This window comes from Eublepharis macularius, chromosome 4 (assembly GCF_028583425.1).
Source record: "Eublepharis macularius isolate TG4126 chromosome 4, MPM_Emac_v1.0, whole genome shotgun sequence".
Classification (NCBI taxonomy): Eukaryota; Metazoa; Chordata; class Lepidosauria; order Squamata; family Eublepharidae; genus Eublepharis; species Eublepharis macularius.
The window spans coordinates 38,970,897-38,996,617 of NC_072793.1; the positions used below are offsets into that span (position 1 = coordinate 38,970,897).

A 25,721-nucleotide genomic window follows, 5' to 3' on the forward strand; every position below is an offset into this window, starting at 1 on the left:
ATTTTTTTCTATGATATACCAGATACAAAAACTAGCATCTAATGATAGGTACTTAGTTGTAACAGGATTTACTAACAGCAATAAAGTTGAAATAGCTAATTCTTTTTGATCTAGTTTATCAGAAATCCCAGAGAGTGGTGTACAAGCATTCCGAGAGTTCCTCAGCTGTGTTAAAATACTGGGCTAAATGAAGCCCTTACTTGTGACTGAACTGATAGCATAAAACAAACCAAAAAAGAAAGGATCCCTAGATTTAAAAATTCAGCTATACTTGTTCTTAAGGAAGCCACATATACTTGCACATCCTCAGTTAAAATAGAACACATTTAAATTTTACAACATTTGATCTTGCTAACTAAAAGGTTTCAGTATGAACAGAATGACAGCTGTGCAGAACTGTTCTTTTTTATAGATAAATTTCTTGTTTATTATGTTATTGATCCTATGACTCACTGATATTATTTTGTTTAATAGGAAAAGTAAAACATTTGACTATTTGATTTTAAATGCAGAAAAGCTAAAAGTCTGAGAAAATGTTTATTATAACCCTCTCTAACCTGAGAGATTTTTAAAGCTGTTTCTAACAGAAATTAACATTCAAATATGTTTCCTCCATTTTTCCTTCTCAACACCTACTCTTAATAAAGCAAACTGCTGAAAGCATGCAATTACTCAATCTACCTATTTTCTAAAGTTCTAGCCTCGACAGGCACACCTAATTAATAAACTGCATTCTCGTCAATTTCACTTAGTAATAGTACATTTAAGGATGAGAATGAAATAACTCCTTTCTTGTATTTCAGGCTTCAATTGATCAGTAGGTTTAGCTTTGGCCAACTGCTGTTTAACTACTGTTATAAACAAAAAAAATGGGCTTATAAGAGATAACTGTTAAAATACTTTCAAACCCAATAAAATTAGCCAATGGAACAAGACAGAGACCTCCCTGTTCAGCACTGTTGCTAGCCTTCTGTGTATATAGTCTCTCTAGCAGAAACTATTTGGAATAAAGAGGAGGTTAAAGAAATAGCAACAGCTAATCTAATAATGGTCCTGACCAGGATAGCTCGAGTGAGTCTCATCTTGTCAGATCTCAGCAGCTAAGCAGGGTCAGCCTTGGTTAGTATTTGGATAGGAGACCTCCGCGAAGACCAGGGTTACAGAGGTAGGCAATGGCAAACCACCTCTGTTAGTCTCTTGCTGTGAAAACCCCACTAGGGGCTGCCATTAGTCAGCTATGACTTGAAGGCACTCTCCACCCCCAATCTAATAATGAGCTTTAAATTGGTTTATATGACTACGAGATTCTGTTGTCATTGGTAAATCCAAACTTTATACCTAGTATTGTCGAAGGCTTTCACGGCCGGAGAACGATGGTTGTTGTGGGTTTTCCGGGCTGTATTGCCGTGGTCTTGGCCTTGTAGTTCCTGACGTTTCGCCAGCAGCTGTGGCTGGCATCTTCAGAGGTGTAGCATCTCTGTCTTTTGGTGCTACACCTCTGAAGATGCCAGCCACAGCTGCTGGCGAAACGTCAGGAACTACAATGCCAAAACCACGTTTATACCTAGTGTTCTACAATGCATTGCAGATTTTGGTCAATTGTTAGGATATTAACTGAACAAAGAGGTGATAGGGATTAACATAAATTTTGAAGCTAAATAAAAAACTATGGAACTATCACTTATAGTTAGGTGTTGTACAGTTAGGTGAATTATCTAAGAAAGTATCACACCAGTTAGGCACTAGGTTAACAGAGTCTAAAGAATTTTTAATGAGAAAGATAGCTTAAAAAATTTGCAGACAAAATTAGAATAAATTTACATGAGAAATGACAAAAGATGCTTCAATGTGTAATTGCTCAGGATGACTGGGAGAGTATGTTTTGTACCAGAAACAGTAACGTGTATAAGTATGAAGGAAAATCCTATAAGGCCATCTTTCAGTGTTATCATACACCAGCCAGACTTAATAAAATCTGTAAAACTGACCAATGTATTTTTTGAAAATGTGGGTTAAAGGGAGCTGCTGATTTCAGACACACGTGGTCACTGTGCCCAGTAAAGAACTTCTGTTATGAAGTCACAGAAGAAATTATACAAATCACAAATATCAAATATCAGACTATCCAAAAAGTTATTGGGCATATTATATGATGCTGTTCCACCTACATACAAGAATATGATACTTGATTTCTTAAGAGCAGCCAGAATTTTATCAGCCGAATGCTGGAAAAGTACAGAACATTTAACCAAGATAGTAAAGAGTCCAGTAGCACCTTTAAGACTAACCAACTTTATTGTAGCATTTTCGAGAACCACAGTTCTCTTTGTCAGATGCATCTGATGAAGAAACTGTAGTTCTCGAAAGCTTATGCTACAATAAAGTAGGTTAGTCTTAAAGATGCTACTGGACTGTTTACTATTTTGTGACTACAGACTAACATGGCTAACTACTCTGAACATTTAAGCATAAAATCATGAATATTGAAAATATGGCAAGTAGCAAAGTTATCAAAGCTAACTGAATTGATACAACTAACAGAGTGTCATGCTAAGAAGGTTTTCTAGAACTCTTTTTTGACTACTGGTATAGGAAACTGCAACATTTGATTCACAGAACTGTGCAATGTTAATATAATTTAGAGATATTCTGGTTTGATTTTCATGTAAATTGTGAATTTATATGAAATATAAAACAGTAGCTAGCACTATGAAAAGAAAAATACTTATGTTTGATGTAAGATAAATGTATGTAAGTATGTACAGTTGATATGTTTGTATATATGTAGTGTTTAGGAATTGGATGAACTCTATATAATAAAAAGTCCCACTCAGCTAGTGTAAGTTTTTTGAGGATATGTAAAGTAAAATGAACCACAGAAAATACCTTTTGCCTCAGTCTGATTATTTTTTAAAATTAGAATTGTGCTAATCCCTTTGAATTTAGGAATAAATCTTAAATTTTATTAGACAAGAGCTTCCTCTTCCTGCTCCCTCAGTTAGCTGCTGGTCTTAATTCTTGCATTTCCCAAGCTTATTCACTTTGTAACCTTCATGGCTTATGTAATACAGAAGTTTCTTTGATCAAAGTGACTCTTAAAACACAAAGCTAGATGGAGTAATACACAATTACATCAACTGAGTGTGTAAACAGACCATTAAATATCACAATCAATAGGAAAGCAGACATAGGCCCAAATTTACTTCCTACTCTGGTAACTAAATTACTATATAACTTTACTATATAAACTTGGCCACGATATTTAACTTCCCTGTATCAAATCAAAACACAAAAGTTTACTTTTCAAGTACAATTTGCTTGGGGAAACATTCACGGATCAAATTATAACGAGCTTCTTAGCAAAGATCCATGTCCTCTATGGTCTTGGTTTTCTTACCATTACTACAAATGTCCTTACAACTATGATTAGAAGTGTGCAGTTCGTATCCACAATTCTGGAATCCCCCCAGAACCAATGTAAAGCAAAGGGATCAACACCACACCAGAGAATCACACTCATTCCACTCAAACCAAACTGAAGCAAACAACACTGCTGCGGAACAGAACCAAGCAGCACCAGCCAAAAGCACAAGGCATTACCTTGCTTTAATTTGCTTGAAAGATGACACGCACACCCTTGCCCAGGCCCTTGGAGAGCCCCTGGATTGATTTCTTAATACGGAACAATGGCCAAATTAAACTGAATTTCTCTGATATAAATGAACCAAATTAGAGAATCAGTTTAGAATTCCTAATTCTTGGAACTCCAGAATATCAAATCCAGATTTATTTAATTTCTTTTGGTGCACACCCCTACTTACAACAGAAGTAGAATAATGATCTGCAAAAGAAGCATAGGTACTATTTCAAGCCATTTCCAGTTCACTTAAGCCAGAAAGAATCATGAGCAGCTTCTAGCAGAAGACCCAAGGGAGGAACATCAACATCAACAAGCCTTCTAGGTGACATAAGCCAAACCATCGCTGACAAACAGGTACCAAGTAACCAAAGCTTGCCTGTATTTGCTTAGTGAACGTTAGGAGAACATTTGTATTTATAAAATATAGTAAATACTCAAATGTTTCATTTGAGCTGTTGGGTGTTTGTGCCTTGGCTCCTACTTCTATGTTTACACTAAGAATTACACAATGAATATAAATATGGCAGGTTTGCTACACTGCTCAAATCATGTGATCATCTTCACTCAGAAGAAAGATCAACAGCAACTGCAGCCAGCAACACCAAATAATTAGAAAAAGCTTAACAGATAACTTTAAACCAATACTTCTACTATATTGTTTGGATCCACCTAGGTTTTCCATTCTACCTCACAAAGTGACCCTCTGTATTGCAGCCTCAGTCATACTTTTTGTTGTTGTTCATACAGATCCCACAGTTCCCAGCATTGCCTTTTAGGTGGCCAAAAGGGACTTTTCCCCCTCCTTTTTTACCAGTTGAAAAGCTGCCTAGAATCAACCCTATGTTTAAGGCAGTGGTTCTCAGGACCTAAAGGCCAGGATGCAAAGGTCACAACTCTGTCACAGGAAGAACCAGGAAAGGAGGCTCAATTGCAAGTTTGAATTTCCTCTGCATAATGTTCATCACAGCCAAAAAATACAGCCTGTTGTTCAGTAACATAACATTTTTATATATTAAACATGAAAAATAAATTACAAACTTTTCCAGCATGAGCTGATGTGACATTCCTGCATTTTATACTTTCTCCCTCCCCAGTAATGTGAGGGTTACTTTGCAAACAGGTGCTGAAACTATAGTAAGTAAAGCTACAATTAGAAGCGAGTCCCAATCTGAAAAAGTTAAGTGGCTCACTGGTTTAAGAAAGTTAAGAATCACTGGTTTTAATTTCTCAGAATGATTTCCATCCCCTCACCTTCTTTCAGTATACACTTTATTCAATAGAGGCATAAGACAACTAAACTAGCCAATGCAAGTAAAATCAGCATTCATGAAAGTCTAAAATCTTTCAGTAAAAGGCATTGAATATTGAAGGGAGGACTCTTCAAACACTAGAATATACCCAGGAAACATCTGGTTCAGGATTGCTTCTACCTCAGATATTCTGTGGACATAGCATATGGTATAGCCCTGCCTGAACTGTTTCACTTCAGCAGACATATGGAAATTCAGATTGAAATGTATTCCTATATTCCTACTGTCATTGTATTAGCTACTATATACCCACTGTCATTGTATTAGCTACTATATAAAGTCACTTTTACAGTTTGATCCTATTTATGCCTATTTCCCATTGAAGTCAGTGTGACTTAGTTCCAAGTAAACATGCGTGGGATGGGACTGTTTAGTCTATTCCGAATTCTGCTTTTATTAAACCAAGGTAGCCTCACAGAGCCAACCAGTATACTAATGTACAAAAAGAATGCTCCTAAGTAAGAAGGTAGAATAATCAACCCTCAGAAATAATTTATGCTCAAAAGTCATTTTATTAAACAGTGGACAATGAAACTTTAAGACTAAGACCCTTCCTACCTATTAATAAGAACCAGACAATTACAACAGTGGCTTTGTATGAGTTAACTGGGTTATTGCCCACACAGGCTGCTCACAGTGTCACCCAGCGTGCTAAGAGGAAATAGTTGCTGCCTTGAGCCTTAATCTGCCCACGTGAAATGAAGCATGCTGGTTGACCACAGAATGGCCTCTGTTCCCTTTCGCAATTGCCAACATCTGCTGGGCAGATCTATGAATAATTTTATGATAAAAAACTCTCCCCTACCCACTCCAAACTAAACTTTTTTGGGGGTGTTGCACGTGTAACTTAAGGCAGACTTCAAAAAGGGCCCTGTTTTGTTCAGTGGTTAGATTTTTTTTTCAATACCACAAAGTTGAAAAGTGAGCAAAAGAAGCAGCTTTTATGCTAAGCTTTTGAAGCCGAGTAGCCAAATGAGCACGGCAGTGTCAAAACTTGTAAAATTCCCATCAAATGATAGGGAGCTCTGAAATTTGAAACATAGTTCAGTTTTTCTGCTTAGAATTTTCAAGCATGCAAATGTGGGACAGAGCAGAGAGTGGATTTATTGACTGCTGACGACACCATGGCCTTTAGCTGTGCATTGGGAGTGCTACTTGTTGTTATAATGTTCCTTAGGAGGATACTGCAGTTTGGGAGCTGTCTTCCATGTGAATGTTTGCAGGTTCTCCAAAACCAGTCTCTCAGTCCCCTCAGCTTTCTGAGGAAGCTTCTTGGGCTTGTGCCAGTGAAGTAGCTCAGAAGGAGAAGGACGACAGATAAAACCATTTACAAATATTTGGAGTACTATTACAGAAGATTTATAGTATCATAGCAGCTTCAAAGGAGATCATGATGAAAAGTTGTCTATTGCTGCAACTTGGAGGCGCTTTACACCTTTACATGCGCACACACACAGAGAGCTGCATTTTTAAATTTTATTTCCTCCAAAGAAAGGTAATGCAGGTCAGAATGTCTGATTTTCTTGAGTGATTGGAGTCACTTATCTTGGATGGAGAGGGCATTTGCAGGTTAAAAACCTGGGGGGTGTTCAGGGACCCAACCTTGTTGTCTGAAAAGAACATTGGCGTAATCGTCTCAGGAGCACCTCCACTTGCATCTGATTTACCAACTCTCAACCACGCTGATCCATGTTTTCTAATCTCATGGTTGAGCTACTGTAGAACACTTTACATTGGACTGCCTTAAAAATGCAGCCAGTCCAGAATGCAGCTGCCTGATTATCAGGGGCTAGATATGAACATATTTTGCCCATTTTGAAACTGCAACTACAACACTGACTGTTGGTTTTTTTTCTGAGTTCCATTCAAGATGCTGATTATAACCATTAGATCCCTTCACATCCTGGGAACACACACATTTGAAGGGCCATCTCCCTCCATATGGTCCTGTATATTAAGTACAGTTGTCAGGCTGACACATACCTGTGCGCCAACTACGGCTGTCAGGCTGGCTGACGCACTCAGAGTGGCCTACCAGGTATTGACCTTCTCTATTATGACTTTCACATTGTGGAACAGTTTCCCTGAAGAGGAGTGGGGAGATCTCATTGGAGATCTTTACAAAGAGCTACAAGGCATGCTTGCTTGTCAGGGCTTTTGAGAGGGTATGAAGTAAGCACCTTTTAAGAGGGGGAAAGGGGCATCGGCGGGGAAGGGCTATTTGGTTTAGGCTATGTCTTCTTGGTCCCAGTCCAACACAGCCCAACACTTTAACAGCCCTATTTGACACTGACTCATGCCTTTGATGTAGCATTTCAAAGGACCATTTTACCACAAGCACACTCCAACAAGAGTTTATGTGAACTCAGCCATTAGCTACAAGGTGGGGCCTGAAGTTCTCCTGGAATTGCAACTTTCTCCGTACTACACAAATCACGTTGCTGTGGAAGAAATGGGAGCTTCAGAGGGCAGACTCTATTGCATCATGTTCCTGCTGAATTCCCTCCCTTCCCTAGACACTGTCTCCAAATCCTGAGGAATATTTCAAGCCAGGATTGGCAACTTTAGCCACGGTGTTAACTATAGTATATCTTGACTGACACTGGAGGGGAAAAAAGAGAGGTGGAAATTCAAGCGGAAAAGAAGAAAAGGGAAGAGAAAGAGGTGTGCAATTCTATAAGACAGTTCCTTAAGAGATCAGGAAATGTTCCATAAGGACCAGGACTTCTCATATAGATTCACAGGAATACTTCTTGAATCACACCTGTAGATGCAAAGCATTATGTCAGAATTGGTCCTTGGAATAATAATCTAATGATCCAAAGAACAGAACCATGCTCAGGCCTCCTTTTGTCCTGTCCTAATGATAACAAGGAATACACATTCACCTCTGATAAAGCAATATAGTCTTGACTTCCCTTACTGAGAGCTGCATTTGTGGTGAATTTGTGGCTGTCCTGTGGTGAGACAATGACACACACAGCTGCAAAGGAACAAATGTAAATTCTAAAAAGACAAGGGTGAATGCAATGTTGCAACCTTCACTTGCATTTCTGTGCCACAGCTCTAGTCACAGGACAAATATCTGGACAATTTCACCACTGTGGACCTAACACTGTAAAGGATAACATGAACTGTACGGAGCCAGAGGCCAAAAAAGCTCTCTCAAATAATACCATAGAAGAAGAAAAACGTTATCGGAGCAGCATTTTGTTGCTTTAACAAACAGAAGAAAACATTTCACATCTCGTGAGCTTTACACTAGAAGCTGTGATGCGGTTACTGACCAGTTAGCTTAAAGAGAAATTAAGGGAAAAAATAGGGAATGTATTACTTCATTTGATTTAAAGTTCTAACTCTTTAGAGCTCCTTTCTAATTCTCATTGTAAAGAAAAGACAAAAATAGTTACAAAATGTAGTTCCCAGCCTAAAGGGCTGGGGTACTGGTTTGTGGCAGCTCCATTTCTAAATAAGATGCAAGACCACTACTGGCCCTGAATGAGCTATTTGCTGCCTTGGGTGGAACTGTGAAAAGGGCACTGGTGAATCTCTTGTGCTCTACCCTGCTCTCTGCAGAACCTTTTGCTGCTAGTTGGGCCCTCCCATCCTCCCAATGGATAATGAGAGAGTAGCTAGTCCCCTTTGGAGGGGATGAACAGGTATTTTCGAGCAAACTGGTTAGGAAGGGGCCTTTTTGCCTGCTCCACAATGTCCTGTGGAGTGGTGGTCTCTAATTAGGACCGATCTTTTGTTTGGTTAGGTCATAATTAGTTTCAGCAGGAAAAGTGTGAGTTGCTACAGTATATGTAGTGGTAACTGGCAAGCACCATGAGCCTCCTAAGGATGAGGGTCTGTTCCCAAAGTAGCTCATCATTGGCTCAAGTGGCCCAATGGGCTATGGAAGGGATACCCTTGGCGACTTCAACTGAACCCTTGTTGCTCAAGCAGCACATGGAGAAAGGGCCGTTCTTGATCTATTAATGTCACTGCTACATATTGCACTTCCAAAAAGTAACTTAAAATTGGGTCTAGATCACTTCATGATAAAACATCTCTCTACAGGCTCAACTCCTCTCAGCACTGTTTTGTGCAGGTGCAGATAAACTAAGCTGGCTGTAACAATGGCCAAGTCTGGAGCCAGGGTGGGTTTGCCCAAAATGCTGGTAGCTGAGACGTGCTGCTTGTCAGCACCAACTCTCACTAATTCAGGGATTTTTATCTGATGTAGATCAATTTAAGTTGAGAAGCTCTGTCGTGGGAGTTTTCGGCTTAGAAGCAAAATCTTCTTTGCCATGCAGCAAGCTGTATGAGACATCCCAAAGCAATTTGTAATATGGAAGGGTTCAAACACAACAACCTGATTCAATGAACATTCCTCCCTCCTGACAACCAAATAAACATTTCGTTTTGTAAACAGCCATGGCGAGAACCTTTGCAAATTTGGCATTTTAACATTTAGAACTTGCAGGAACTGAACTGAGTATGTTATAGGGAGAAATGAAATTCTGAAAATGAAATACGCAATTTTCCACCACTGCAAAAAGCAAGCATATTTTCCTTCTGAAAACAGGTGCAGATTATAATAGTGAAGTAATTTAAAAGTGATCTAGCATGGAAAACTGAAGGGAAAAAAACCCCTTAATGAATAAAACTCCATGACATTTTGCAGAGTTTCAATTTCAGTAATTAGCCTTTTTTAGAACAGCAGCAACTCATACATGGCCTTTCATTTCACAGTATAGGGCTTAACCATTTCATTGCAATATTTAAATAATGCATACAAAATGCTTTTTTGCAAGATCTGATGTAAAAGGTTACATTCAGCCACATCAGAGAAGCCAGTTCATCCACAAAGAGGGCAGTGGCAGAGCAGTTCTTCAGCAGCTTGATGCAGACCACTTCCTCTTCCTTCATGTACCCAATGCCTTACAACCACTCACATTTCCACTTGGCTATTAACCGCAGAACTCGTGCCAGCCCCACCTTCCTTTGCTTGTGATCATGCCACTTCTTGAAACATGAGCTGTGCATGAGCTGTGTTTGTAGAGGAACTAAAGTTTGATGAGCAAAGTTGCAACCATCATAAGGTGTGCTTTTCAAAAGTCAAATTCTGTCCTAGGACAGAGGGCGTTCACTATGTGATATTTAATGCATTTATTAGAAAATTGGTTCAGAAGTGTCAATGAAACTATTTTTCACCCCTAAGGTTTCCGTTTATGTGTTTAACATAATAATTAATGCTTCTGCTTCTGAGTAAAGTCCAGAAATGTGATGGTAGTTCCTCTGCATGAGTTACTGATAGATGATTTGTATTTCAAATTAACAAGAGTGTTTTTGAGTTGATTTAGAATAGATCTTCCTATTGCACCCATAAAGACCTCACTGTGCAGTCAATAGTAAATTTGCAACTTTATTTGAAGTTGCTGAATTTTCAAAAATACTGAAAATAAATACATGGGCAAGCCTTTGCCTGGGGAAGCCTAAAAAGAGAGTAGCACTACCATCCATACCTATGCCCCCCTGCCACAACCAGAGAGGCCTGCCTGGGCTGACCCAGAGCCAGACGGCGGAGACTGGCAACAGCAGGGCAAACTGGCCTCTGTTGGGATGGAGTCCAGAGCAGCAGCGGCTATGCACTTTTCAACCTGCACTGCTTTTTCTGGCACCTGAAGTAGTCACCCCTCCCCCTCCTCTCCTGAGTCGCCAGGGCTTCTGCAATTTTTTTAAAAATAGTCAATTTCATAGCAATAGCTCAACCTACCATTGTAATAAAAGTTACAGCAGGTTCTCTTAATTCTCTGCTTTCGTTTTTTTAAAAAAAGGTAAGTTTCTAGTCACTTTGCTTGCAGAGATATAAGGGAAAAGGCATACCTCTCCACAAGGGAAAGGGCTAGATACTGACTTTTTGAAAAAATGAAAGCTTGGGATGCAGAAAACCTGCTGCACCTATTATTACAATGGTAGGTCAATATATCAATATGAAATTGACCATTAAAAAACAGGAGTGCAGAAAGGAAGGCGGTGGGAGGAGTGGTTCATTGATGACAAACATCCAATCATCAAAAAGTGGGTTAGAAGTGGGTGGGACAAATAAAACTGAAAGAGACATTAAGCACAAAGGGAAAGAAATCAACTCAAAACTGGCTTCCCAAAAAAGATCAGGGTAAAAGTGGTCTCAAAGGAAACAGAAAAAAAAACGGAGGGGAAAACCAAAAAACTCAAAACAAAAACTAAAGGCAAAAAAATGCATTCAGAACTCGGGCGTGGGGGCGGAGGTAAATCAAAGCAGTCAGGGGCCAGAACAAACAGAAAAAATCAGTGCAGAAAACGTCTAAATTTGGCTTCACTCCAGCATTCCACAATGGCGTTTAGTGGTGTCTTTATGTGTCTTATACCACAGAACGTCCTTGTTGTGTTATCCTATATAAATACACCAGATGTTTTGGTTCATAGTTCCTTCCAACGGTCAGCTGTAAAATATTTTGAAAGTACTTCATGGATTTCTGCATTAGGTTTATCACTCTGCAGTTTGCAAGTATGCCAACAGCATCAAAGCAGTGAGGAAATGAAACTAAGTTTATACAATATGAAACCTAACAAGGATGCATTCCTCTCTTGAGCAACTTAAACCCAATAAAATTAAAAACAAATGTCTTCCTGCCATAATACCACAAAACCTAAGCCAAAAATGTATGCTGCTTAAGGCATACAGGGAATATCTGCCACTAACCAACCATTAGATCCTTCATCATGCTCCGCTAGTACACGCATTTCCCTGCAAATGGGACAGATTTCTTCCGCAACCGTGCTTGTTTTTGCAAAAGCCTCTTTTATTCAATAATGGCAAACTGCCTAATGAAACACTTTCCTGCTAAGCCAAGTCTGCCAGTTTCAGGCTTACAAATTGTACCTCACTTAAGGACAAAGATAATGTGACCTAGAATCCAGTTTTGTAATGTTCATTATTTTATCACTTAACTACCATAAATATTTATATAATCAGATCTCATGGTAACACTGAATTCTCTGACAAATAAAAGATTAGTTTTTCCATTATTTTCTTTTTAAAATGTGCACAAATAAAAAATTTCCAATCAATCTGATGGGCTGAGCAGCCAGAATTTTAAAAAATAAACATGGACATTTTTTTAAAAATTTTTTAAGTATGCCGCCTCTCCAGGAACCTGTCCAGGGCAGCTTACAGAACAAAATAAAAACAAAACATGAGAAGATATTAATTAAAATCCAGCAGTAACAACCCAGCCCAGAATAAAAAACACACACCATAAAAACAGACTACTGCGAGCTTAAAACAGTTTCCAGACTAAAATAGAGTTAAGTTCAACCTCAAAAGATCAACTTTGGTGAACAGAAATGTTTGGGCCTGGCACCTAAAAGAAAGCAATGTAGGTGGCTAGGCAAGCCTCAATGGGAAGGGTATTCCACACTAAGTGCTACTACTGAAAAAGCCTGTCTCTGGTTGCCATCCACCTCACCTCTGAAGGCAAGGGCAGAAAGAGCAGGATTTGTGAGGCTGATCTTAACTGGAAAGCTGGACTACCTGGGAGGAGGTGGTTCTTCAAGCACCCTAGCCTCAAGCCATTTAGGGTTTTAAAAGGTAAGAACCGACACTTTGAACAATATCCAGAAACAGCCATTGCAGATCTTTCAGCATCAGGATATGATCCCTGTATTCCATCCCTCACAATATCTCAGCTGCTGTATTTTGGATGAGATGGAAGTTTCTGGATCAATTCCAATGGCACCCCCTCCCCCAAGTACATTACAATAATCTAGCTTGGATCTGATCAGAGCATGGATCACTGTGATCACACTTCTCAAGGAATGGCTGTAGCTGGTGAACCAGCCACAGCTGATAAAAGGTGCTATATGCCATAAAGGAGACTGTAGACCAGGATCCCACAACGCATTCAAGCTATTAATTTGTTCCTTCAGGAGGAATGCAATCCCCTCCAGGACAGGCTGATTCCTCATTCCTTTGTCAATGACCAGCAGCACAATCTTGTCTGGCTTGAGCTTCAGTTTACTGGTCCTCATTACTGTCTCCAGGCACCTGTTCAGGACTTCCACAGACTAGGGGTGTGCATCCCGAAAAGATTTGGGCAAGCCACTTCGGAATTATGGTATTTTACTCACTTCAGTATGCTCCATAAATATTCGGAGCATACTGAAGTGAGGGGGAGCAACTCCCCCACCCCCACCCCCCTGGGGCAACCCCTCCACCCCCCCCCGAGGCAACTCCTCTACCTCCCACCAACTTACCTGGCCGGAGGGAGAGGGGGAGGGAGATCAGCTGGGTGGCAGGCTGCTGCCATGGTGGCGACAGCATGCACGGCAGCACAAGGCTGTGACAGGCTGGAGCCAGCCGGCTCCTCTCCCGCCGCACTGCCTCCTGAGCCTGCAGGGCAGTGGAGAAGGCCGGAGCCGCCTCCTCCGGCCCTTCCTGCCCCTCAAATGGCCGCGGCGCTGCAGCGGCCATTTGAGGGGCAGGAAGGGCTTTCTTTGCCTCCTCCACCACTCCATGGCCAGGGGGGAGGGCTGGAGCCACTGCTGCCGCCGATGCTGCAAAGGTAAGTGGGGGTGGGTGGGGCTGGGGGTCTGGGGGTGGGGTGATGTTTAAAGGGCCCCGCCGCTGCTTGCAAGCAGCGGCGGGGCCCTTTAAACTCAGCCCCAAAGCTTTCCAAAGCATTACAAATGCTTCAGAAAGCTTTGATTTAGGATTTCCGAATCGGGGCCAGATTCGGAAATCCCAAATCTTTATGGATCAGGTCCGATTCAGGCATTTTTTCCAAATCAGATTCCCGAACCACACATGCCTACCACAGACCCAAATGACTCAGCCTTTAAGGAGAAGCAGAGTTGGGTGTCATCCACATATTGGTGGCACCTTCCTCCAAATCCCCTTATTACCTCTCCCAGCAGTTTCATGTAGAAGTTAAACAGCATAAGGAAATCATATGGGACTTCATGCATAAATGCCATGGTGCCAAGCAGAAGTTTTCCAGTGTCCTCTTCTTGAACTGGCCACTCAAGTGAGAGAGGAATGGCTGAAACATGATATCCCGCACTCCCAACTCAACCAGCCTTTCCAAAACGATATGATGACTGATGGTATTGAACACTGCAGAGAGGTCCTGGAGAATCAACAACACTCCCCCTGTCACTCTACCAGCAAAGATCATCAATCAGAGCAATCAATACCATCTCTATCTCAAACCCAAATAACTTCAAACTGCTCAAGAAAGATCAGCAGTAATCAATTATGTGCACCAAAATAATGCATAGATCCAGAGAAGTTAGCCGTGTTAGTCTGTAGTTGCAAAACAGTAAAGAGTTCAGGAGCACCTTTAAGACTAACTAACTATATTGTAGCACAAGCTTTCGAGAACCATTGCAGAATCTATATTGTACTGATACCCTGATTATGAACAGATGCCATGTCCAAGGACTTACAAGTTCTAATACATTTGGGTTATATATATTTTTGTAAGTTCCAAGTTTAAAAATATGCAGAAAAGAACTGAATGGAATGCATACAAAAGGAGTAAAAAAACACCCCATCATCCATATTCAACAAACAGCCCAAATCCCCCAAAGAATTCAAAGACCTAGAGAGCCTGTCTTTATTTTAGTTGATTTAAAAGCTGGCCTTAAATGGGAAAAGAATGAGTGAATTGAACCTTTCAGTCTATATATGTGCCAGGTAAACAGACAAAAGAAAGGGAATACAATCAGTGATGGAGCACTCCTGAAGTATCCCCAGTGAGTTACCAGTGTGGCTCTAAAATACTTAGAAGAGAATACATTTTCCCCACAGGTCTCCCCTTGGGGTGGACCATACCATCCTAAGTATTTTTTCCATGTATATCAATGTTCTAACTACTGTTGAAACATTGCAGATTTTTTTATACATAAAGAGAAATTTAATGAGTATAACTGTATCAAACTTCAGTAGATACTAATCTGTCACTGTTCCTTCCATATGCAAAAGTTGTTTTCCCATTTCTCCCTAGCTTATTGTTTTGTTTGACGTAGCAATCAAAATTTTAGATACAGTAATACAGCTTGTAGAGAAAACATGCATGCCACTGTGCTCTAGTCACTGTATTTCTCCATGCTTCATGTTACAAAGTACAAAAGTACAAAATATTATTAACAATGAGAACACTGACTCAAAACACTTTTTTCTTGTTTGTAAGGTTTTGTGGAAGAGACTATAGTGATATACAGCTCTAAACTATCACATGCAGCAAGAGGTTATTTAAAATTCAATGATCACAGCATGATGGGAAGTGAGCATTTTGGTACTTTAAAATTACTGATGGATATGATGGATATTATCAAATACCTGAGTCACAAGTTGTTCCTTTGTTAGACTATTTATCCAACGAGTGTATCGCTCAGTGGAATCTGCTGGCTCTCTCCTAACTTGGCAACCTATGATCTGAAAGTAAAGGGAGGAAGGAGACATAATGTTGAAAAGCATATATTAGGACCAAAACCTCATCAAAATGGCACAGTAGAGATCCATAATAAAAATTTTGTTCCTAAAAGCAATCACAGGAGGCCCAAGTCTAACTGGAACCAAAGTAGTGAGCCCAAGGGAGTTTAACTCTTTCCACCACAAACCATCTGACACACATACAACCACAACAATTAGCCTTTGTAGCGAAAGAAAGTAGGCAAAAGATACCTGTAGGCGCAATTTCAAATGAAAAAATGGCACAGGGGAAAAAAGGCATAGTGGGGGGTCTTTTAAAAAAAAAACCTTTCCTAGCATCATGGCTACAATCTGAATCAGGATTCCTATGGCTACTTTTCAGAGTGAAAAAAACATACTGGGACGACTGGTCATCTGTAGTTTGGCTTAACATGAAAACTAACAGAGTAAAATCACTTTAGAAGTTCTGTGAAGCAAACAACACATCTCTGAGATTTGAACCCCATAACAAGATAGTATTATCTTTTGTTAGCTGGCACACCGCGGCCATTTGAGGGGCAGGAAGGGTTGGAGGAGGTGGCTCCAGCCTTCCCACCACCCCGCAGGCTTGGGCAGCAGCACAACGGCAACAGAGGAGCCGGCTTGGAGCCACCGCAAGGTAGGTGGGGGGGAGGTGGGGGGGTTAATGTTCAAAGGGCTCCGCCGCAGCTTGCAAGCAGCGGTGGGGCCCTTTAAACAAGCCCCGAAGCTTTCCAAAGCATTTCCAAATGCTTCGGAAAGCTTTGCTTTGGTATTTCGAAGCAGGGCCAGCATGCTGGCCCCAATTCGGGGAATACTGAAGCATTCCAAATCGGGTTGCTTCGGGTAACTTTACCCGAAGCAAAACCCAAAGCGCACAGCCCTAGTCACAGGTCACTTCTTCAGATACTAATTATCTGGCAGAACTATCTATAAAATTATCTGGCAGAACCATCTGCAAAAACAGCTAACTTTGTGGGAGTTTATATGATTGGGAAAATAGTTATGCCTGAAATGCTGTGAACCTTTTCTCTGTAATAGGTAGGGTTGCTTTCTGTCAGACCCACGGCTGACCTATTTGAGTCAGCATGTTCCACATTCTTAGATCCAGACCTGAAATGACCTAAACAGGTATAGCAGCTTAAACAATGGAACTAAAATTGAGGACAATGCTGCCACCAGTCACATATTCATATATTTAAATTCTTTCAGCTTTTTTATTCTGCATCTTTTAAATCTTGCTATCAGCTGCCTCAGGAGCATGGATTATAGATATTACAAATAAATAGATCCATGCATGAATACCTGGTTAAGACACACAGGAGTACTTTGCATTAATGAGAAGGCTATGTACCTCCTCTTTAGCAATACATTCCAATAGCATTAGAAGGGCTGAAGAAGCAGACACATACATATATACATTTCCTTCTGTCTGCCAATCTCTGTAGCTAGAAGAGCCTCAGAGTGCATTCTGACTTCCCACTAATTATGAATCCAAAGAAAACAGAAGAGAGCTTGTGCTAATTGCAGCATAAATGATATTTCACACCTGCTGTAACCTCTCTGTTTCAGATTTTGACATGGAAGTTGCAGCTTTGGAGCAGTTGGCAAATATTACAGGAGTTAACATTAAAATTAGTGTCTTATTCATTCTGAACTTTGATTTTAAGTATCAAAACCTTGCTTAACCTTTTGTTTTTGCTGCCCAGGACTCCAAAGAAAGCAGAGGAATTGTCAAGCATCTCCCAGGCTACAATATGTAACTGGGTTACTAGTTGTGCATGCCTGATTACATGCTGTAAACTGCCATGCATTATTTATTTATTTGATTTTTATACCCCTTCTCTTCAATTAAGAGCTTGAAGCAATTCACAACAATTACACCAGTTAAAAACCAATATAAAACATAATATATTCAATAAAATCACAATAAAACAACAATATAACACAACAGTGAAAACTGCTCTAGTCCCAACCCCAGACTATAAAACCCTGCAGAGGCATTCACAGCAGCAACAGAGCATCCACGTGCTTTCCTTACCTTACCTCGCCCAACCACCCCTCCACAGCCATCATTACCCACCCACCCCGCCCACGCCAGCACGAGAGCTCTGGTGTCATGGGGAAAGGAATGGCAGTTGGAGGAGCTAGAACAAAGACAATACTGCCAAAAGTTACAGAGAAGCTGGGGAAAACCCAGATGATTGCTCTAAGATGTTATGACAGAACCCGCCCCGCCCCCCGCCCCCCAATGTGAGGCAGATTTTCCCGCCAAAATTCAGTTCGCCTGCTTTTGCTGAGCAGCCCAAAATAGCATGTCAATGTTTACGATTTGAAAATCTGTTTGTCCCATCCTGATGGTCAGATATAATTTTGGCTTTTTGGCCCAGTCCAGGATGTTGATGGGGAGAAGTGGGAGCCCTTTTTTTGCTGGAAATGGCATTGGAGACTGTATAACATTCAAAAGTAAAAAAAACTCTATTTAACAGACAGGGATTGAACAAGTAGTCAGGGAATGAAAGAGATGAGGTAAAATTCCATTGGTGGTACAAAATACACTTTGAGTAACAGGCAAAACAATTTCCTTGAAGCTTAGTTTCTTATATTCTAGGTGCTTATCAGTGAGGTATTTTTCTTAATACTTTAGTTACAGCAACAATGTTTCTTCACAGAGTTTCTTATGACTGCTCAGGTTTTCTAGAGTTAGTTTAAAACTGTTTTCCCTTTACAACAGATCCGAGGTCCTCCTCAGAGCCAAACCCTCTTTAGAAACTGGACAGGAACCAATCTTCTTCTCCTAAGATGATATAACCCTTCTCCTTCTGGCTTGAAAGGGAGTCTAACCTTCTACCCAATTATTCTTGCCAAAACACACTTCCAATTCTATAGTGTCCATGTCAAGCAGGCTTCAACTTCTGCTGGCACTTATACTAAGAATTCTTAAATAGAATTCTTCTTCAGAACAGTGAAGTTACAGTTATTTATTCATTTAATTTAAAGTCCACTCCCCCTGCAAGCAGTCTCAGAGTGGATTCACAACATATAGTTTCCTTTTTGCTCACTCCAGAGGGGAACCTGTCTGACCTTCCCTGTCAGACTCACTCACAAACTCTCTCTGAACAATCCTGTCAGAAACCAACTGTCAACCCTTCAGCCGAGTTCTAACTGACCAATCGGAAAGGAGGGAGCAGCTTGTCACTCAAGCTCTCCATTCCAAGCAAGAGTTAACTCTTTCTCTCCCAGCTCTCTGATTGCTGCACTTAGGAAACCTGCTTTGAAGTGCAGTCCGTCACAAATGTCATGACGAAGCCCAAGAAAAACATGCTCCAGTTTGAGAGGCAATAACATCTGTGTGGAAGTAGCCTACATCATCTGAGAGTTAGCTGTCTATATGAACCAAGGTCCATCTTCAAGTGTCTTCATGTTCTGTTGGAGAGATTGTGTTGCATGTAGTGGTAGCCAAGTTATGGAACTCCCGTCCAAGGTGCTTTTCCCACTTCCATTTTTAACAATCAGATGGCACTAGCCTAACTAGTTATTATGATACAAATTCTTTTAGATCAATTTGAAATCAGCTCAGTATTTATAAGTACTCTCAGCAAGATTTATGGAAAAGTTTATCTGTTTTCCAAAAGTTCCCCAGGTCACAATTTTGGCACATGCTCTCATCACCATTAACATGCCTTATTAGATTGTTTCCCTCCACCACTAAATTGTAGTTGCACCAGCCATGAAAACAACTTAAAAATTAAACAACCTTTCATCCTACAAAAAAAAAATACCCAGGAACAAGAGTGTTTGAAATATTTTATAGGGGACAACAAACACACAAAATATTTTCAAGAATCAAATCAAGAGAACTGACTCAAATAGATACATTCATCAGGTAAGTGGTTGCTTGTTCAGATAGTCTGGGCACAAAGATCACAGTGATCAAGAATAAGGGGTCAACACTGGCAGAAAAACTTGTTCTAGGTGTTTCAGCTGTTAAAAACTGGTGCACAGTCAAAATGTCACTTTAAATTCTGAGCTGGAGCAGAATGTCTGAAGAAATTGCACTTGATTTTAATACAAATACAAATTTTGAATGAGGCAGCCATGAAATTCACCAATATCAGTAGCCAATCCATTAATAGTGTTCTACCATATATCATTGTTTGTGTGTATGTGTCAATATATATTACTATGTATTTATAACACTTAAAACTAAGTAAAGCACCCATGCTCACTATTTTTTCCAAGACAGACTACCAGACCACCTCTCTTCCTAATAATCAGTAAGAAGCAGACCTTTTATTTATCCAGAAACTAAAAGAAGCAACATTTTTAAAGCCAGTTAGAAGCATGATTCATCCTAAACTAACTGTAGATGGGTTACTTTCATTTTAGAAGAGGGCATTACACAGGGATTTGCTTGCATATATTAAGCAAGACAGACTTTCTTTCATTTCATGGGGTTTACAAAATAAGCCTTAAGCACACGACTAGAATTGTGCATGAGGAAATGCAGAAAAGTAGGTTGGGGGTGGGGGGAGAGAAGCAAAGTGCTGGGCAAACACAATCCCGCCTCTCTGAAAGGTATGCCGTAACAAAAAGATAAGGAAGCTTAGCTTCTATACACAAAGCAGACTGACCCGGCCAAAGCTGCACAAATAGAAATTAATGAACAGCTGCCAGGAGGTGACAGATTACTATTAGGACTGGATGTCTTATGGCCAGGTTTCCAATTAAAGTAAAATAGTTCCCTGATCTGCCCCCACTTTCTGATCAGTCTGTAGTCACAAGGTCAGAGTGGCATGGATCCATGTGTGCAGACTGGCCAAGTCAAGGTAGGATGCCATCTTCCAGGTTAAATGAAGATGAAAGAACCCAGCTGCATTCATTGGATTACTTATTTTATTTATTTACTTTATTTGTACCCCGCCTTTCTCCCCAATGGGGACCCAAGGTGGCTTACATAATTCTACACTCCTCCATTTTATCCTCACAATAACCCCGTGAGGTAAGATAGGCTCAGAGTGTGTGACTGGTCCAAGGTCATCCAGCAAGCTTCCATGGCAGACTGAGGATTTGAATCCAGGTCTCCCAGATCCTAGTCTGACACTCTGACCACTACACAATGCTGACTTTTACTGGAATGCTATATCTTTGGCATATTTTAAACGTGTTATCCTTACTAAACTTGATAACCCCCCGCAAAAAACTTCTCTTTAAAAAACTGTTTCTAAAGGTAGTAAAATCAAAAGCGCAGCTGACCTTCTCTTGACAAGAAAAGCTTAGTCTTCTTCAGGCATTCACTTGATAGGAGCCTCCTTAGGTGACATTAGGTATCCCCATTTGACATTATTCCAGTGTACACAGTATTATTCACTCAGATTCTTGTACTTCTTTCAGTGCAATCCTAAACAGAGTCATACCACCCTAAGCCCATTGAAACCAATGGGTTTAGACTGGGGTAACTTTTCTTAGGATTGCATTGCTTTTCCTTTTGAGAATGGGAACGTTGTATCAGCAATATACAATACAACTTGCTTTGTGACTGTAGCTAACCTGAGGTGACCATCTATAAAATACCATGTCAGATAATGTCACTGCCATCTTTTCTATCCTCAACACACTGCACTAACAAAGCAGCCTCTGTAGTGGTTGGCAATCATATAGCATAAGCAGAAAGCGGGTACACATAAATATAGAACACATCATGACACAATATATTATTAACGGTGTCCAAATATGAGAAAGGCATGTAAGGAATCGTGTACGATTATTAAGCTAAATAGAAGCTACAACTGTCCTGCCTAGCATGGAAAACAAGTCTTTGAAGAAAGAACCATCTTGCACCAAGAACAACAACTATTCTGGAGTAGTACTATCAGGGCTTTTTTTCTGGGAAAAGAGGTGGTGGAACTTAGTGGGTTGCCCTCGGAGAAAATGGTCACATGGCTGGTGGCCCCGCCCCCCTGATCTCCAGACAGAGGGGAATTTAGATTGCCCTCCACGCTGCATGGCGCGGAGGGCAATCTCAACTCCCCTCTGTCTGGAGATCAGGGGGTGGGGCCACCAGCCATGTGACCATTTTCAAGAGGTTCCGGAACTCCGTTCCCCCGTGTTCCCCCTGAAAAAAAGCCCTGAGTACTATAAATAGTAGCTGATTCAGGTCGTTAATGCCAGTCAACACAGCATAGTTTTATAACTGCAAACTTTCGAGTTTGATTTTCATACATGTTTGATGCTTACTTTTTCACTGTCAATTATGAGAGTTGGCTCTTGTGACAAAACAGGCTCAGGAAAAGAAAAATTCTTAGCTATTAGTGAGTTGCAAAATCTGATGGCGATGAGGAAACACACACACAAAGATCTCATTACTCATGCTTTCAAGAAAAAGGTTATTCAAATGGTTCTTTCAAATTGTTCTTTCATACATTACTGCAAAGCATAAACAATGAAAGCCACCCCAACTGGTCTGATTGTTGTTCTTCCCTTCCTTTCAAATATAAAGTCAACAAAAATCTAAAGGAGTATTTTAAATGAAATTGCTAAATCATGTGTTTTTGACTTAATGAATTAGTCCCAAAGCAAATTTCCTACATAAATTCAATCTCTGCATAAGTATGCAAAAAATCAATATTTGATTTCCTGTAAGAAGCATGAAACAAACATTGAGAATGAGTTTAAGAAAATATAAGAAGTAGAAAATAAGCCACAGCCCTACAGATAAAAGAAACTATTCGCTACATTCCAGTTCTTTGTTTCTAAAACAGTTTACAAACTCACGATTAACAATACAACCCTACCCCTGAATTCTGAACATGGGTAGGGATAGGATTGGCAGGCAGAGACAACGGATGCCAGACCCTAATCTAGTATCAAGGCTGCGGAGAGGTGAAGAAATTATTACTGGGCACGTGCAGCACTTTTGTCTCATTACACAGCAGCTACACACCCCCAGGATTCACTCCCATCTAAAAGATTTTTGTCAGCAAAGTTTAATTGCCTTGCCTCTCCACTTCCACTGCAGCCTAATGCACCACCAGGATGGGGTGGGGTGGGGGGACAGGTGGAAATCTGCTACAGGAGTGGAGAATCGGCAAAAATTCCCCCTCCTCTTCCATCATCTGAAATGTGCGATGGGGTCCAGATATTCCCAGGCTAAACAGGTAATACTTCTGAGTTGTAAATGAAATATATCAATCTGTGGTTACCTCCTATAATCTAAGGCACAGATCAGTGTTTGAGCACAAATCGCTTAAAATCCGATTCATTTAAATTAAGATAGTAACCAACTTTAAACAGAATGGATATATTACCCTTAAGCCCTATATGCTAGTCACCACTCATCCAGCACGCAGAGAAGCAAGTCTGTTGGCCCCCTCTAGGGCCCTGCCATTCTGTTCTGGCAAGTTGGCAGGAAGGTTCAAGGATCACAGGCAAGCAGTTAAGCAAGAAAAAAACAAACAGCACAGGATTCAGGGGTCAAGGCAGGAGCTGAAGCTGGAGACTAGTGATCTCCACAAAAGACAGGCAGGCCCTAGAAAGTTAAAGCTTAGTGCAAGCAGTTTGAAAGGAAAATGTGAATGAGCAAAGGTTGGTACTCAACTGTGTGATTATACAGGGAACTGGCAATCCCACCCTTTCCTGTAACCCAGGGCTAGATCCCAGATCTTGCAAAGATCTATAGAGCTGTATCTTCCTCCTGAGAGAGCTTCCAAGTGTGCATTTCCCTTCCTGCTCCAGACTTCGATTCTGTCCCTCTGTCTTCTCCATTCCTGGGATTCTGGGGGAGACCCGGGACATGTAAGAGGTAGACTGGTTCATTAAGGAGTTTCCTCATCTGCTGGTCCTACAGGAAGTTGAACTGGAGCCTGCTGTTGGAGAGGAAACATGGGGCTTATGGAGTGCACACAGCTTGGAGCACAGTGGAAATCATGGGAAGCTCTTCCTCCGAAAAAACTTCTAAAGAGTTTTCACTCCATGAGCAGGTGAGACTAGGGCAAGCCTTGACACATGAAGACCACAAGTATAGTCTGTAGCATCAAAGACAACAGAGATAGTAGCTTTGGTAAAGTTGCACATCACTCCATAATGGTGACAGGCAGAAAGGTACCACTGAAAGCCATGCTCAGCACTGAGCTAAGCTATAGAACTGCACTGTCATATCTTTCAAAGGCACAGACGTGGGCACAAGCAAACACACCCATACGTGTTATTCAGCTCAGCCATCTTTTTGACTGAGTGCACAAAAAAAGGAAGAGTAGAAAATTATGCACAACAACTTCCAGAGTTAAGATTCTGCATCTTGGTCATCATCTTACCACCGCAACACCAGAAAGAGGGATGGGGGCAATCACCAATAATTCATTGATCTTGTAACTTCCCCCAGGAAGGGGGGAGGCATGAAGTGGAGAAAGAAGAAATTAGTAACATGATACTTGGAGATAAATAACCTGCAGTAATTGACAAGCAATCAAATCTACAAAATTGGAGGTAACAGGTTGAACAAAGTGACAGACATACAAATGTGCAAAATCAGATCCAGGGCCATATTATTCATAAAGCTGACTAGGCCTGTTCAGATTATTTATTTACAGTTAATAACCAGTACAGACTAACCTCTATTAATAAAATAATTAACTGCTTCCTTATTGAAGTGAAACAAATTGTCTCTTATATTAAAACAATTATCCATAAATTATATATTTTAATAAATAATAAAAAATTTATTCACTTCAAAATATTACAGTATTGAACAATTATACCCCCAAAATGTGTTTTCCTGAAGAGTTCTACTTGTGCATTAAAAATATTTTTTAAATTGTGAATAGAATTCTTCAGGAGACCCTCAAAATGGATATAGAGCTATGTACTGCGGTCTAATACCTACAGTACTAGAGTCAGGCTGTCAGCCGTAGTGGGGTGAAAGACTGAAGTGCCGGAGAGGGTCCAAAATACCTGAAAGCCTAGGGGCCTGGCCATGGGTTAATATGGCCCTGACCAAATCCCCACAGCTCTTTCTTCTTCCCCCAGTCTCTTTGGGAAAGGCACAATTTGGATTGGAGAAGTGGTGAAATAGACAAAAGACAGTTTAAGCCTTTTTCTGCCCATCATCATTTCTACATCCAAAATATCTGTCTGTGTAAAGTCCCTTACTACACAGGCCAAGCTTATGAATCAATAAGAGGTACCTCCAGAACAATGTAAGATGCCTTGGTGGAGCTTCCTACTTTAAAAAAAAGCGGGAGGCAATACCTTAGGAAAACATGAACATAAAATGCCTAGATCAATGATTCTCACTCAGCCGATCATGTTTCAAAATAGTAGCAAGGCCATTGTCCCATAGGGTTTGTGGTTGGCAGGCAGTTCCCACCTTAAAACAGTCGCCACTGCAGGGACTGGACATGGGTAAATGGTGAGCTGCAGGCCTCAAGCCAGGGATGGAAGTAAAGGGCCCATCCTCTTGAACAACCCCTTCGCACACTCTTTTCCACAGCCTCTGTATTCTTATCCCAGGCAACTGTCTGGAGAACAGCAAGCAAGCTCTTTCAGAGACGAGTGTACAACCACTGCCATGGCAGCCATCCAAGAAAAGAACAAGTTGGCCTCAGTTGGCTGGTGGTAGATTTTCTCCACAACCAGCTTGCCAAATTTTCTGGAGAAGGACAATCTCGCTTTCTCCCCTAAGCTGCTGTTTCCCATGATGAGAAGAGAGTGAGAAGGCTAAGAAGGAAACCCTGCCCCTCACTCCAGGCACACCAGGGCTGGCTAATGTTCAGCCATAGTAAGAAGAGACAAACCCACATGCTCATAAGTAATCTGGTAATTTTAAACAATATCATTAGTCATATCTTATATTACTGTACAGTTTGTTTGGAGGGATCAACAGGACATAAAGTATTAATGTAGCCCTTTTGGTAAGCAGTAATGGTGAATACAGCTCTCTCCACATCACAGTGTAAGCACCACTGGCTTAAATAAAGAGCAGATTGTTAAGAATACTCTTCACCCATAAATAAATAGGGACATTAGATACTGAGCTCTTTTGAAGTTCTGCCCACTCTCTTTGATGTGCTAATGGGATCCAAAATCTTTTGAAATTATGACCGTCAACTGTGGGTGCTGCATTCCTCTCAAATCATGGCCCTTGGTACCCATGTCATTCACATAAAAAGATGACCAAAAAAGGGAAGGAGAAAAAGACAGGGCAACACTTTCAACTTCATGGAGTTTAAGAGAACTACAGAGAAATAAAGTGATGGCCGTTCATATGTTTCCAGAACACGAGATACGAACTGCG

The 25,721-nt window shown here is 40.7% G+C and overlaps 1 protein-coding gene across 3 annotated transcripts in view; it reads right to left on the minus strand.

Annotated features, from left to right (window-relative positions):
- The window catches only part of B3GNTL1 (UDP-GlcNAc:betaGal beta-1,3-N-acetylglucosaminyltransferase like 1), a 302,350-nt gene that overhangs the window by 228,007 nt on the left and 48,622 nt on the right, over nt 1-25,721 (minus strand). For all 3 annotated transcript variants that reach the window (XR_008596943.1, XM_054978791.1, XM_054978790.1), the window contains exon 6: nt 15,320-15,415. Coding sequence is in view for 2 of the 3 variants with exons in the window: in XM_054978791.1 (XP_054834766.1) it covers nt 15,320-15,415 (96 nt within the window). In the remaining variant the exon portion in view is untranslated. The remainder of the gene's footprint in view (nt 1-15,319; nt 15,416-25,721) is intronic.